Here is a 15,805-nt window from a genome sequence, read left to right as displayed (position 1 = left end):
TGACTCCTGAAGCAGCACTCAACATTGGCACCCTCACATGCTCACACCTCTAGGACAGCCCTCACACCATCCCCACCCCCCGTGTCTGCTCCATCTCCCCCACCAGGACTATGTCTCAGCTCAAGGTGGGAGCTGCAGCACAGGGGCTTCCAACAGCCTGCAGGATGAAGAGAGAAAAGGGACAGAGAATGCTGAGTCTGCAGCTTTCTCAAGGCAGTGGTCAGGCCCAGCCTGCCACCCTGTCACTTCTCTGGGCCTGTCTTACCCAGGCCACCTTCATCAAGCAGTCATGGCCACCAACCAGTCTGCCCCCTCAGGCCACAAGTTCCATGACCCCTTCCTCTGAGCCCTGTTCTCCGAGATGAGCCTTCCACAGTCCCACCCACACTTCCTCCTACAATTTCCTAGAAATTGGCTCTGTGAGGACAATGAGAACAGATGGGCACTAGGGTAAAGAATGTCACCTGGGTGCAGGAGATAAAATGGAGAAACAGAAAGACTCAGAAGCCCTGGCTGGAAACCCCAAAGGCCCAGCTCTAGCCCCAACCCTGCCCTCAACAAAACTCAATCCTTACTACGTACCAGGCCCCCTCTGTAATTCTCCTGTAAAATGTTTAGTGGGTTCCAAACATTTCTGGCACAGACCCCTTTTCCTCCTCAAAGGAATTCTAGATTAAAACTCTCCTCTCACATTGAAACTTTCACACTTTAAGACTCTAGGATGAAAAACTCACTAGGTTCAGCCCATAAGATCATATATTTTGATGCATTTGTCATTAATATTGCACCTGCTTCCCCAAAATACTTAATAGTTGTTCACAACAATGTCACAGCCATCAAAAGGGCAAGGGAGGGGGTGTCTGGCTGGCTCAGTTGGTGGGGTATGCAGCTGTTGATCTTGAGGTCGGGAGTTCGAGCCCCAAGTTGGGTATGGAGATTATTTAAATAAATAAATACATGTTTGAAAAATGTTTTATAAAAGGGGTAAGGAGACAAGAACCAAAGAATAAAACAGAGAGGAGACATTTCTGCAGCACAAAGCTATGAAAGATTTTCAAGAAACAGCAGCTTTCCCGTACTACATAATTTCAGTTATATGCAGACCCTAAAAAACCAAACAACACAGAAACAGACTCAGATACAAAAAGCAATCTCGTGAGGAAGAGGAGGAGGAGGTACAAAACAAACAAAGCGGATTAAAAGGCACAAACTTCCAGATACAAAAATAAATAATACCAAAGGATACAGTGGACAACACAGGGATGTAATGTAGTCAATGACAGAAACACCTCTGTACGGGACAGACGGCACTGGATTCATCTCTGGGATCACTGAGTCATAGACGTAAATGTTCAGTCACTCTGTGCAAGACCTGAAACTAGCATGATACTGCATGTCAGCAACACTTCAATCTGAAAAAAACAGTAGCTTTAGCAACAATCCACGGTAACTGACGGTGTTTCCTATCAAAGCTCTAACACAGTGAGACAAGGCAGCCAACAAAGAAAGGCGCAGCTGACAAAGAAAAGCACAGCCGTGGTGATCACAAGTGACGGATCCCAGAGAGCTGACTCTGGGTGGGTCGATCCCATTTCACACATGTGAGCCACTGCATTCCCGTGACCACCACATGAAGTAGGGCTCATAAGAGGACCTTTATTAATAACATAACAAGCACCTTGTGCTGGGCACTTACTCATGCGATTTTAGAGAGAACTCACTCAGAGAGTGAAGTAATGTATTCAAGGTCACACAGCTAGGATGCAGATGCAGCTCTGTTCAAGATGAATCTCAGCCCTCACCTCCAGGATGCTTCCCAGCCACCCTCATTTTGAATCACATTTCCAAATTTGCCAAGAACCCCCACGTAGTTCTGAAACCTGCAGACACTGATCTGAGTCAAGAGAACAGCTCAGCCACACAAATCGGAACCACAGCAGCCTATTTGAGGGCTTGGCCTCAGGACAGTGACTCTCTCCCCAAAGTTCCTGGGCTCCTCCCACTGAAGTGGTCCTGGGTGATGGAGTTCTGGGACTAGGGTGGTGGCTGGATGCTTGCCTGTCCACACATGAGAGAAGAGGTGCCCCCCAAACCAGAGCCTGCACTGGGGATCTTCTCCCTCAAGACTGGTCTTAGGTTTACTCAACATGATCTCCACATTCAAATGATGAAGCAGCTGGGGCAGTGTTGAGTTCACATTCATGCCCACAGTGACAGAAGTCTCCAGCCAACCCCAGCCAGCAGAGCACACCACTTCAAAGGGACACCCAGGGGCACCTGGGTCACTCAGTCAGTTAAGCATCTGACTCTTTATTTCACCTCAGGGTCGTGGGTTCAAGCCCCGGGTCAGGATCCATGCTCAATAGGGAGTCTGCTTGAGATTCTCCTTGTCCCTCTGCCCCTCTCTTCACTCATGTGCTCTCAAATAAATAAATGCTTTCTAAAAAAGGAACATGCAGACCTACATGGGCTTTGCTATAGCACACACATGCAAGGGGCAGCTGGAGTGAACTACAGAAATGGGCCCCCCAATGAGTAGCTAGGAACAGGTTGCCACTCTCCCACCCATCCTCTCACAGCACTGCCCAGCTTCAGGGCCATAGTGGCTTATATGACTGACTGATGTGTCCCTGGCCACCACCGCCAACCCCTGGCCCCACCCCGAGTGATTACCTATAACCACTTCTCTGCTCTTAATATTCCCATATTACCTGCCAAGAGCAGACCAGGGAACACACACACAGATGCTGAACAAAAACATGGGAGCCCAAGTTAAGAGGCAGGTTCCAGGGGAGCTGTCCCCAAGGACTTGAGGTGAGACACAGGGACCCCACAGGCCCTGCTCTGGCACCTTAGTGGCCTGGTCCCAACACAGGTGGGAAAGCAGAGGATGCCATGCAGTGACAGAAGCAGCACCAGGTCCAGAACAGGGACACCAGCCCTGTGGAGGCACAGAGACCAAGGCTGCCTGGAAACACTAGCCCTGGGTTATGCCAGTGGGGGCCAGAGGTGGAAACATGGGTTACTAAACCTCCACTTGGCCCAAGAAACTCAAGTGATTATCATAAAGGGCCCTTCAGAGGACAAGGGTGACAAAGTAAGGCTGCTGATCTGTTAACACGGGCCACCTGTGGGTCACCCTCAGCCATAGCAGGTCAGAGGCCTGGGAGTGACAACAAAGTGTGAGAGTCAGCCAGGGAAGGACACAGAGAGGACAGCTGGCAGCAAGGGCTCAAACAGCAGAACCTCTGACAGACTAGTCCTACACACAACCGCACAGGACTCTGGGCTATGGGAAGAAGACCCAATAGCTTGGATGACTCAGGGCCTGCTCAGCAAGCCAGGACACACACAGCACATTTTGGATGGGCACAGGCAGCTGGTCTGGAGAACCTAGCTCTTGTAGAGACAAAGACAGTGTTACCTGGTAAAGAAGCTACTAAGTGGCCCCAAAATTTTCAGTTTACTCCCATCCTCAGTTCCATCAGCACAGTCCTGCTGGCACAGCTCCCGGGTTTCCTTGCTGGAGCTCAAGGTGACATCAGTAAACTGAGGGTCATCATCACTCTCCAGGGTCACGATGGCACTGGAGCTGCTTGTGACCACCAGGTCCAAAATGTCCTCATTGCTGACAGACAGCGTGGTTGACAGCTCTGTGCCAAGACTAGACACACTGCAGACGGAGACATCGTCGCTGCGGTTCAGGGCTTTCGAGGTGGGGCTATAGAGCTTCACCGAGTCATAGCCTGTCCTGGGGAACGTGGATGACTTCCGCACACTCTGCTCCCACTCGGTGCTGCTGGGAGCCGGTGGTGTGTAGGATGGTAGCGGGCATGCACTCTGGCAAGCCCGCTCAGGGACGATCTCCGACTCCGATGGCTTCCTCTTCACGTGGACCACACTGCAGGGAACGGGTTCTGGGTTACTGATCTCTAGGGTAGGAATGCCCGAGTCCACAGACTTAAGGCTGTGCCGATCTTCCAAAGGACCAAGTTTCAACTTGGGCCCAGACTCTGGCAATGAGAGGGATCTGGGTGCCTTGAGATTCAAGTGTTGCAGGTTCTGAATGTGGTCTCCTGGCCGACCATCCAGAATGCCCATCAAGGCTACGCCATTTGTAGAGGCGGAGAGGTTTCCATCAGTCATCTTGGTCCAAGGAAGAACTAGGAAGCAAAAACACAAAAATGGAAATTAAGACAATATCTATAAAAGCCTAAGACACAGGTCTAATATTCTGATATTTGACACAGCTCTTCTTAGGGAGGAATCCTTGAAAAAAGTCCTACATATCCAAGTTTTAATTCAGGACCAAAACCTAACATTTTAGCATATATTACCATAATATAAAATAATAGGACAATAACCCAAACGAAGGCTATAGCTAGGGTAAAAAATACTTAAACAGTCCCCTTGCTCATTATCACCAGCATCCCACCAGTCACATATCTGACTCCTAGGCCAGCACAGGGGGTGTGAGGACTGGGCCAGGCAAGAAAGGGTTGTTTTTCATGTTTTTTGAAAAATGATAAACAGAAGGGGCGCCTGGGTGGCTCAGTTGGAGCAGCCAATTCTAGATCTCAGATCTCAGCTCACGTCTTGATCTCATAGTTGTGAGTTTGAGCCCCAAGTTGGGCTCCATGCCCAAAATAAATGACGGAGTACCTCTGTCAAAAGTACATGAATTCAAAAAAAAAAAAAAGTACATGAATTCATAACCCATACGTAAATCAAGTTCTACTTGTTCCAAGACAGAAAAATCAAGATGTCATCACCACAACAGGGAACAATAGGACTGTGTAGGCCATGTGCCATGAGATGACCCCATCTGCATCCAAGTCAGCCATGGCCCCTCACAGTGTTTTCATCACCTGACTCACGTCCACAAGGTAGGGTATATCATCCCCATCACCATGGAGGAAACCAAGCCTCAGAGAGGTTAAGAAATGGGCCCAAATCATATTATTATTTAGCAGCAGGGCTGGGATCTATGGGGCAGAGCCCAAAACAGGCCATACCTACTGGATGAATAGCTTAATGTACAGTTATAAAAACCCAGGTAGAAGGCTGGCTCGAGGACAACAGATAATCAAGGAAAAATAAAACCATAAACCTACAATAAAGACTTGAGTGACAAAAGTCAAAGCTGTCAGTGACACACATCTGCCAGTGGTTCTCTGGCCTATGACTGGGTGTGGGGGTCCCTGGGTGGCTCAGCGGTTTAGCACCTGCCTTCAGCCCAGGGCGTGATCCTGGAGTCCCAGGATGGAGTCCCACACCGGGCTCCCTGCATGGAGCCTGCTTCTCCCTCTGCCTGTGTCTCTGCCTCTCTCTCTCTCTCTGTGTCTCTCTCATGAATAAATGAATAAAATCTTAAAAAAAAAAAAAAAACTGGGGTGTGAAGGATGGGATAGGAGGCGCACAAGCCTGGGCAACACAACCCCTAGCAGACTGAGAACCCTCGCATAGGTTACACTACCATCTCTCCTTATCCTTTAAAATGTCAAAATTAAAGAAACCCGGTGTGGTTACTGAACTCTGATCTGTGGTTTAGAACAACAGAAAGAACAGTACTTTCTTGGGTTATTTTTAAGTAAGCTCCATGCTCAGCATGGACTCCAATGTAGGGATTGATCTCACGACCCTGAGATCAAGACCTGAGCCGAGATCAAGAGTAGGACGCTGAACCCACGGAGCCACCCAGGTGCTCCACTTTCTTGGGTGCTAATGGGCCTTTTCCTGGGCTCTAATCACAGCTGTGCTGACTGGCTGAGGTGAATTAAGTCACGTACCATGAGAAAAGCATCCCCAAGGCACAGGCCCCCCTGCAGCAGGTGGTCTATTGGTAGCTGCCATCATCAAAGAGATGGTGGGTGAAGGTTTTGAAGCACAGTGGGAACAATGAAAGCCACTCCCTTTTGGGTGTCCCTGAGCCTTCCTGCTCCCCTTCAGGAAGCCTGGCCCTTCTATACGTCAACACAGCAAAAGCAAATTAATTAAAAGCAGAACAGGGGAGGGAAAAACCAAAGAAACGAACCAGACAGTGCAACAGTAGAGCAGAAATAAAAATATGAATAAATCAAAATGTAGAATTCAGAAATAGAACTATATATAAAAACGTGAAATATGACCCAGAGAGTAAGGAAGGATTATTTAATCATGATGATGTACTAACTGATTATCAATTTTTCTTAGAAGGCAGAATCACATTGTACATCAAAATGAAACACAAAATTATTATTTTTTTAAATTATGATTTAATACAAAAACTAAATTATAAATGTATTCCATCAAATACTTTTCTAACCTACTGAGCAAAAACTTCCCCGAAAGAGTCTGGCCATCACCTCAGCACCCATGAACACGTTTTCAGTGTCACAGTTCACACTGTGCTCATTTTCCTGGGCTGGAGCCCCTATCCTGAGTCCTTAGCCATAAGCTCCCCCAGGCAAAGCTATGGCCAACTATTTCCAAGACCCTGCCCTAGGAAGTCCCTGAACTCAACCATACTGTGCAAAAACAGGATTCACAACAGGAAGACACAGGGAGATTCAACTGTACACACACTTGAAAGTTCTACATTTTTTTTAATTGAAAGGAAAATACAGTAAGAAACATTTCTAGCACATAGTGAAGAGCTAATCTTTTGCAATATCAAGAGTTATTGGAATTCTCAAAACACTCTAAAAAGGGGGAGGCGGGGCCACCTGGGTGGTTCAGTCAAATAAGCATCTGTCTTCGGCTCAGGTCATGATCCCAGGGTCCTGGGATGGAGCCCCACATCGGGCTCCTTGCTCAACACAGCCTGCTTCTCCCTCTCCCGCTCCCCCTGCTTGTGCTCTGTCAAATGGATAAATAAAATCTTAAAAAAAAAATTATCAAAATACCATCAATAGGCTGACAGGTCAAACTGGCAAAAAGCCAGAAACACAAAAGGAAATCCTCACAGCAAACAGAGCTGAAAGCCAAGTGACCTGCCCAGCTGACATTCTGGCTCTGCCACTTACCATGGGGAGAAGTCTAACCTTCCTGAGCCTCAACTTCCCTCCTGGCCAGCAGTCAAGTGGGCAACACCACAAAACTCACAGCTGGTCTGAGGATACATGAAATGAGAAGGCTTGGCACACCCCACATCGGACCATAGTATGTGCCCAATAAATGTGAATTTCCTTTACTTCAGCCACACAAAGAGCTGATGCACCTGCAAACAATGCATTTAAACTGAAGTTCTTTAAAAAAATAAATAAATAAAAGTAAATAAAAAAATAATAAACTGAAGTTCCAATACTAGAAGACACAGGAACACAAAACATGAGTGTTGAGGGAACCCAAGGACCCTTTCTCAGCATCGTCACAATGAGAGCACAAGGACGGTGAAGCAGGTCTGACAAAGTCCAACGCCACCGGGTGGTGAAAGCCACTGGGCGGTGGCCTCTTCTCCATTCCTCTCTCCTCTGTGCTGGGGGCCGGGACAACAGGACAAGGGCCTCTTCTAGGGAGAAAATGAATGACCTCTGAGGTCTCTGCTCATTCTAAGTCAACGGAAGTTCCTTAAGCCTCACAAACAAGGTGTGAGCCTTCAGGGGAAAAAAAACTAAAAGCAAAAACATACTTCTGCTTGCAACATACTCTCAAAGCAAAGCCTGCAAGGCCCATAGCCACCTGTCCTCAAACCCTTCCATCTGGGGCCACCAGTCCTATGAAAGCAGAACCCACACTCCCGAGCACCTGCCCTCGACAGTGCCCCGAAGGGGGAGGCTGAACACACAAAGCACTCGCTTCTCAGAGAGGCAGCAGGGTGGACTCTGGAAACTTGCCAGGAGGCCAGCTGCAGATGGCCTGCTTCCAAGTCACACGTTTTCTAAAGACAGGATCAGCCTAAATTCCCTAAGCTGGCACAGGGCCCTCCCGGACCCAGCCTCGCCAGCCTCAGCAGCCTCATGCTGCCACCCTCGCCTCTCTCAAAACCCCACGGCCTGGGTGCTCTCCCCAGGCTGGGACATCAGCGCCCCTGGGTGTCTGGCAGCATGGGCACACCCCGGAGGCCACCTCCTCTGAGAAGCCTTCCCCTACGCTCCCAGGAAGGTGTGGGTCCTCCTCCTCGTGGGCTCCCTTTGGCCACACCCCTAAAATGACTGTGCAGCTGCTCCCCTGTCTCTCTGCTGGTTTCAAAGCTTCGGGCAGGCACCAGGCTAACAGGTTCCAGACACCACTGCCTGGCCAAATGCCTGGCGTGGATTAAGGATTTAAAAATCGGTTTGCTGAGTTAATTATTACTAACAACCATGTTCTAAGAGGGCAGGTTTCGGGGACAGTCCGTTCAAGACACATTAGCTACAGGTGGATTATGCTTCAGGAACAAGGTGAGCAGTGGGGGTAATGAGAAGAAGAAACTCCCTCCCATTAGGTTCCTGGCAGCAAGTCCAGGATGACCAGCCTGTGGCGTGTTGGCCACTGCAGTACTCGGTGGGGAACGGTCCATGCATAACAGTCCAGGAAAGTAAAAGAGACTTCCTCCCTCTACACTTGCCTCCCGAAGCTGAGGCCAACCACCCATAGCAGTGGCCACAGCAGCCCCCACAGGCCCTCCAGTACCTCCAGGCCCAGGCAGCCAGCCACTCAAGGCACACGATCCAAGTGTAAGGATGACCAGCAACCACCTCCCAGACAAGGAAAGACATAGGAGACATCAGGTACAGATATGAGGGAAGCTGTTTTCACTACAGGCAGCAAGACAATCTGCATTTTACTTGCCAGTCACAAAACCTCATTCTGCAGCAAATAAAGGGGGTAAGTGCCCCAAGAGACTGGAACACCCCTCACCCCACCAGGGCTAGGACTTCAAGATAAATCACAAAGCCGACAGCAGCTCTGCCAGCGACTCTGAATGAGCCAATGGAAAACAATTCCATCTTGAACAACAGCTTAATTTTCTTCTCTTTAAAAAGCAGTGGGATGAGATCTTGATCAAGTCTTCATAAACAAACAGTTCATGAGGCCGAACCCAAATGATTTAGTTATGTCCCCAGCAGGAAAACCTTCACTCATTGGTGGCTTCAAGGAGCAATAATGCTGCGCATCCATGCAGACAGCCGTGGGCACTCGTCTTCCTGTGGCTGCTTCCTGTCCACAGGCATCTGTTCCCTATAGCCCTCCCTGTGTGGGCTCCCCTCTCGATGCTGCAGAGGGCTGCTTCGTCACACCCCAGTTAGCACCAGGGACACCGAAGCTCTCCCGATCCTCCACGGAGGGTGCACTTGCCTTTGCTGACAAGCGTGCCATCAGCTCCACCCACTGATTTCCATACCCTTAATCTTTATTTTTATAGATTTACTTATTTATTTTAGAGAGAGAGAGACAGAAAGTGCATGCAAATGCAGGGAGAGAATCTCATGCAGACTCCCCACTGAGCCTAGAACCCAATGTGAGGCTTGATTCCACAGGCCTGAGACCATGACCTGAGCCAAAACCAAGAGTTGGATGCTTCAATGACTGAGCCACCCAGGCATCCCCACTAGACCCTTAAACTTAAAAGAAGACAGACACTGGGGATGCCTGGGATGCCTTGGTGGCTCAGCAGTTGAACATCTGCCTTTGGCTCAGGTTGTGATCCCAGGATCCTGGAATCGAGTCTCACATCAGGCTCCCTACAGGGAGCCCGCTTCTCACTGCATGTATGTCTCTGTCTTCTTGTCTCTCATGAATAAATTAAATTAATTAATTAAAGATAAAAGAAAAAAGAAGACAGACACTGCTCCTTTCTGTCATCCACGGCCTCAGAACACATCTGTCACAGAGCCAAATTTTCAAGAGGGCAGACCAGGGCTGCAACACCTAACAACATCAGAGCATCAACATAAAATTACGATTTAATGAGTACCAAACACTGTTCTAAGCTCCCGACATGCCATTCTGCTTCATAGACATCACAGCCCTATGTGCTAGGTATTATCCCCATTGCACAGAGAAGGAAACTGAGGCCCATGGTTTACCCAAGGGCTCCACTTTTACCTGACCCCAAGGCCCCTCAGTCAGCTCTGCTCCTTTGTAGCCCCAACGCAGACATCCAGAACCTCCCTAAATCCTCCTTCCTCCTGTGAAAAAGCAGACTGTCTTCGGCCATTTCCAGATGGGACCAAACCCAGGCTGAGCCAGATGCAGTGACCTGCCCAAATTGTACGGGCAAGGCCCCACCTGTTCTCTCTCCAACACCCATGTCACTCTGCATAAGGGCCCTTGGGGTCCCTCATGCTTCCTGGGGAGAATTCTGGTGGCCTCCCAGGCCTTGACCTTGACCCGTGAGGACAGAACCAGTCAGAAAAAACAAGCTATATGAGGTTCTACCACCAAGGAACACACCCTGATCTATGTGGCACCTCCCAAGTGAATTAGCCTGCTCCACACAGGGCCCCCACAAGCACCAACCACTCTGAGTCTCTTTCTCTGTTTAATGTGGTGGCTTAGACAAAAAGGACCCTGAAAAGAAAGGCATAGGATGTTCTGGAACTCAGGTACCTCGGCATTAGCAATTAATGTGGGCAGCTGCCTCTGCTCACCGAGTGTGCATTATATGTTGGGCATGGTGTTCAAAGTTCACACGCATCATCTTTGTAATCTTCACAACCCCCAGAGCTCAAGGTACCGTCATTACCACCTCACAGACAAGGAAACGAGGCCCAAAAGGTGTGTGCAATGAAGCAGCTGCGCTAGGGCCAACCTGGAGAGGACTCAGAAGTCCTTGCTCTTCCCACTGCGGCATGAGCAAGAAGCTTAGAAGAATGGGTCAATTTGCATTATGCAGAATGGAAAGGCCAACCATAAAGGTAATTTGATTTTTTTTAAAGATTTTATTTATTCATGAGAGAGAGAGAGAGAGAGGCAGAGACATAGGCAGAGGGAGAAGCAGGCTCCATTCAGGAAGCCCGATGCAGGACTCGATTCCGGGACTCCAGGATCACTCTCCAGGCCAAAGGCAGGTGCCAAACCGCTGAGCCACCCAGGGATCCCCCACTGAGCCACCCAGGGATCCCCGCTCCTTCACAATCTTAAGGAGGAAATGTGACCTTCACACCCATGAGCGGTTATGTTTAAAAAAAAAAAAAAAAAGGCACAGCTGGGACATTTTAAATTAAGGACTTTCAATGCCCCAGGGGTGGGAAGGAAAGAGAGGGCACAAACCCATAATGTTTCAGCTGCATATAGTGACCTACCAAAGTGATTCATCATAAGTATCTAAAAAGTAACTGACAGGCAACTGACAGATGAAGAAGGTACTCAGACCATGTAACAAAACCAGCACAACTTATAGTCTTAATTATTAATAAGAGAAAACCATTTGTCAAACATTCACCATGCACCAAACCTGCTACGTGCTATCACAAGCTCTACTCATCACAAGCTCACTGAAGAAACTGAGGCCAAGTAAGTCACCTAAGGTCACACAGCAAGGAACTGAGTTCACACCATCAAAGCCCGCATCAGCTTGCTGGAATGCTTAAGAATAGAGTCTAACTTGTGATCAATCATCAATAAGCTAAATGATCATCAATAAGCTAAATGTCTAACAATTTTTACACTTCTCTGTAAGTTAGAGTTCAGGGAAAAGGTTTTTAAAAATGAGATACACAAGGGGGGAAAAATAATGCAGGTTCTGAAGGTAGACTGGGTTCAAATCCTAGTTCCTCCACTTACAAGTTGTGTGACCTTGGACTAGTTTAACTCATATGCCCAAATATCCCTGGAGTAAAATGGAGACCCTATCTCCTCAGGCAAATAAAGTCTTTAGAATCATGCCTGGCATGAGTTAAACCTCGGAAGATGTTGGCTGGTGTTACTTCTTCCTGGGCCCTAGATAGGGCCAGCCAGCTCAGGCCCACTATTTTAGCAACTCATTTGCATAAACAAAGCCAGACTCAGCCACTTCGTGTCTGCCAGCCTCACTGTATGGTTTCTTCCTGTCACTAACATCTCTCCTCACACAGGCTCTGTGGCACTAAGCTCGGGGCCTCAATTTCCCATCTGTAAAATGAGGTGATTAGCCCAGCTGATCTACCTGAGGTTCTGGCAGCTTGGCAGTCTAGAAATTCTTAGCAATTCAGGTCCTAGAGATTTCATAACCACCCTAAAACAAACATTAACAGACACTCCATTTGCCTAAAATCTTCTTTTACATATTATGTATAAATGCCTATTTTTTTTAATGCCTATTTTGATGGCAAATCTTCTGCAAGGTCCCAAGCGCCATGAGCACCCACAATATACTGGGCAGGCATCTCCTGTGTTAAGGCTGAGGACATGATGGTCAGAAGCTTTGACCGACAGGGCAGACAGATTCCAAAACCAGCCACTCTGATAGGCAGGTCCTCTCTGTCAGAGAGGACTTCAGCAGAGCACTGGTGAGAGGATGTGTAGGCATGAAAGAACTTCGCCCACTGGACAGAGGGGAGTAGGGCAGCTGGTGGGAGGGATTGATGGAGGGATGGAGAGGAATGGCTGGATCCAGAGGCCAGGCAAGGCAGTGCCAATGCTGGTGTGAGAGGATGGGCTGGGGGCGCATTATGGAAACTGTTTCACAAGCAGGAAGCCAGCCCAGCTCAGCATGAAGCAAAGCGCTGGGCAGGAACCTGCTGGGACCACGGAGGGCAGTAAGGTGAGCTGAACCTCACCCAGTGACCTGGTGCAGTCTGAATCTCACCCATGCCTCTCGCCAGTCGGGTAACCCTGGACCAGTCACTTTACCTCCTTCAGTGTTTCCCAATGTTTCATTCACTCAGTAACGCTAATGAGACAAGTTCTCATTAGGGCTAGGCATCAGGTGGAGCCCACAGTCTACAGGGATCAAATATATACAACAAAGACAGCCTGGGGGGGCGGGCGGGTGAGGGGCAAACCAGGCACAGCAGGGGGTTAAGAAGTGGGAAGAAGTCATACCCAAACCTGAGGCAGGGGCTGGTACTGGCCACATAAACTGGGCAAGAGGCAGTGTTCCAGGACTGCTGTAGGACTAGCCAAGTCCAGGCAAAGCACCTAGTGGTGTGCAGATGCAACCCACCTGTAGAGGGAGGGGATCTGGGTGGCTCAGCTGTTTGAGCACCTGACTCTTAGTTTTGGCTCAGGTCAGAATCTCCCGGTCCTTATATTAAGCCCCATGAGGCTCCACGCTCAGTAGGGAATCTGCTTGAGATTCTCTTTCCCTCCACCCCTTCCCCTGCTCATGTTCTGGTGCTCTCTCTCCCTCTCAAATAAATAAATTTTTTAAAAAAATAAAAAATAAAGGAAGTCAAGACAACAGCAAGGTGCTAATATCCTTCTTGCTAACAGGGTCCTAAAGATGCAACCCTCCTCAACTAGCCTCAGTACATAAAATACATCATGCCCAGGAGCCTCCTGCCATAGAACTTTCCAAAGCAAAGCTTTCAATTCCATTACCGAGAAATGGTGCTGTACAATTTCAAGGCAAAAAAAGTGGGGTATTTTTGGCCGGGTAGGACTCCAGCCCCTAAATGCCCACTGCCCCAGCGGGGTCCGGAGCCCGCGGGGCCAGGCCTCCTGCTTCCTGAGGCTTCCACATCATGGCCTCACCCCCGCAGCTTCCTCCTGGCAGCTCGGGGCCCAGGGAGGGCGGCCTGTGGCGCACCCCCGACACACCAGCTCCCGACACACCCGCTCAGCGCCCCGTTCCCCGCCCTGCGGGAAGGATCCCCAGGCCCCGTCTCTCCAGCCTCTCCTGCACAGAGAGGATCTGCGGCCCGGGCGAGGGGGTCTCTGAGGCCAGCGGAGTCCCTGGCCCCGGGACAGGGAGTCTGAGAACCTGGGGGTTCTGTGGTCTGGCAGCGGTTCCAAGAACCGAGGTCGGGCGCTCCGAGGGGGAGGGGAGTCGAGGGCCCCAGACGCCGGCTGCCCCCAAGCGCAGGGGTCCCTGGTCTGGAGGGTTCCCGAGGTGGGAGGGGCCGGGGGTCGGGGCCCCCCGGGATGCTGGGCAGGATCGCGGGGTGGAGAGGATCCCGGGGGTAGGGGTCCCAAAGTGGAGGGGTCTCCCGGGAGGGGGGGCTCTAGGCCCCCAAGGATGGGGTCAGAGACCTCGAGGGTAGAGGGGCCGGCGGGGCGGCGGCGCGCGCCGGGCCAGCCCCTCTCCCGCCGGGAGCCCGGTGCATCGCAGCACAAAACTTTCCGTCAAGTTCCGGAAAAGGAGCGTGTCAGCGCGCGCGCCTCTCCGAGGGCCGGCAAGCCACGCGCCCCCGGGCCCCGCGAGGTCACCGGGCCCCACGCGCTCCCCCGGTGCGGGGCGGGGAAGCGGCGGTCGCGCGGCGAAGGGTCGCCCAGCCGGGCCCCGAGCCCGCGCGCCCCGGCCCGGCCCGGCCCGGCCCGCCTCCCGCTCCCACTCCCGCCGACGCAGCAGCAGGTGGCACCGGCCCCCCTGCTTCCCTCCCTCCCGGCCCCCGCCAGACGCCCCCAGTACCGGAGTCAGCGCGGCTCCGACGCCATCCCCGGGGCCGGCGGGCGCGCAGCCCAGACCCCGGGACCCGCAACTTGCGCGACGAGGACGCGGGGCGCGCCGCAGGCGGTGGGCCGGGCGGGCAGGTGCGCGCGAGCCGCCCGCGGCCAACAGCGGCGCGCGCCCTCGCCCCGCCCCGCGCCCTCGCCCCGCCCCGCGCCCTCGCCCCGCCCCGCGCCCTCGCCCCGCTCCGCGCCCCGCGCCCCGCCCCTCGCCCCTCGCCCTCGGCTCGCCCCGCCCCCTGCCGGCGGCCGCCGCTCTTCCGCCCGGCCGCCGCCCCGCCCCCGCCCCGCCCCCTGCCGGCGGCCGCCGCTCTTCCGCCCGGCCGCCGCCCCCCGCCGCGCCGCCGCCACCGCTGCTCGCGCTCGACGTTCTCCCTGCTGCCTGCCACTCCTCAGCCGCTCGCCCGCCGCCCGCGGGTTCCGGAGCGCCGTCACCGCCCCTCTCCTCTCCCGAGGGCCCAGTGGAGCCGCGAGGGGAGGCCGGAGGGCAACTCCGGGTCCGCCCGGCCCCGGGGACACCTGCCAGGGGCCTCCGTACCTGGTCGGCTCCACCCGCGGCCATCTTGGAAGTGGGAAGCGGCCGGGAGGGGGAAGGGGCGCGAGCGGGCAGGGACCAGGCCTGGGGAGCCGAGCGGCGGAGCGCATCGATGGGCGCCCCTGGCCCCGGGCAGCTGTGCGGAGCGGCCGGCCGGCCCGGGACGTGCGGCCCGGGGGACGTGGCTTCGGCGGCCGCCCGGCCCGGCCTTAGTCTCTCGGCCTGTGAAGCGGGCCTTTCCGCCGGTTCTCCCGGGAGCAGCTGTTGTATGGTGCCTCGCGCCGGAGTTCCCACACCTGGCTGCACTTTGGTGCTGCCGAAGGATTTGGGGAATCCGACTCCGGTGCGCGTTAAATCACGGCTTCCGGAGACAGTGGGGTGCAGTGTGGGGACCCCTGGCCTCACGCTTCTGTGCGCTCTCTGGGGTCAGTAGTGCAGAAGCAGAGGCCGGGTCTGTGATAAAGCCGTGCAGCGTGGGCGATGAGGTCACGCCCCGGGCCCCAGGGCGGGACCGGAGCCGAGGGTCGGAAGCCAGCCGCCCTCCCCGACCGCCTCCCAGCGCCGCGCGGAGCCCCCGAGGGTCTAGGCTGCCGGCGCCAGGGCGGGTTTATCGTCTGGGCCTGGCACCTGGTCGGCACTTATTGTTGCGTTCTCTTCCGGGGCCGGCAAGAGCAGAGGACAAGCCTCAGTGGCTGGCACCCCGGAGCCTGAGGGCTGTCACTGGCAGAGAGCTGGATCAGCTGGATCGGAAGGAGGATTTGAACTGGGAGAGCGGTC

At 52.7% G+C, this 15,805-nt stretch overlaps 1 protein-coding gene across 6 annotated transcripts in view; it reads right to left on the bottom strand.

Annotated features, from left to right (window-relative positions):
- The window catches only part of TBC1D14 (TBC1 domain family member 14), a 104,977-nt gene extending 89,829 nt beyond the window's left edge, over positions 1-15,148 (bottom strand). For 5 of the 6 annotated variants that reach the window (XM_038533086.1, XM_038533088.1, XM_038533091.1 and 2 more), the window contains exons 1-2: positions 14,456-14,577; positions 3,425-4,163 (exon numbers count right to left, since the gene is read on the bottom strand). In XM_038533086.1, the coding sequence (XP_038389014.1) occupies positions 3,425-4,146 (722 nt within the window). In that variant the 5' untranslated portion in view covers positions 4,147-4,163; positions 14,456-14,577. Of the gene's footprint in view, positions 1-3,424; positions 4,164-14,455; positions 14,578-15,031 lie in introns of those variants that run through there. The other variant, XM_038533087.1, reaches the window with a different exon arrangement.
- Positions 15,149-15,805: the final 657 nt, after the last annotated feature.

The sequence above is a fragment of the Canis lupus genome, chromosome 3 (genome assembly GCF_011100685.1).
Source record: "Canis lupus familiaris isolate Mischka breed German Shepherd chromosome 3, alternate assembly UU_Cfam_GSD_1.0, whole genome shotgun sequence".
Classification (NCBI taxonomy): domain Eukaryota; kingdom Metazoa; phylum Chordata; class Mammalia; order Carnivora; family Canidae; genus Canis; species Canis lupus.
This window is presented reverse-complemented; position numbering and strand designations above follow the sequence as displayed.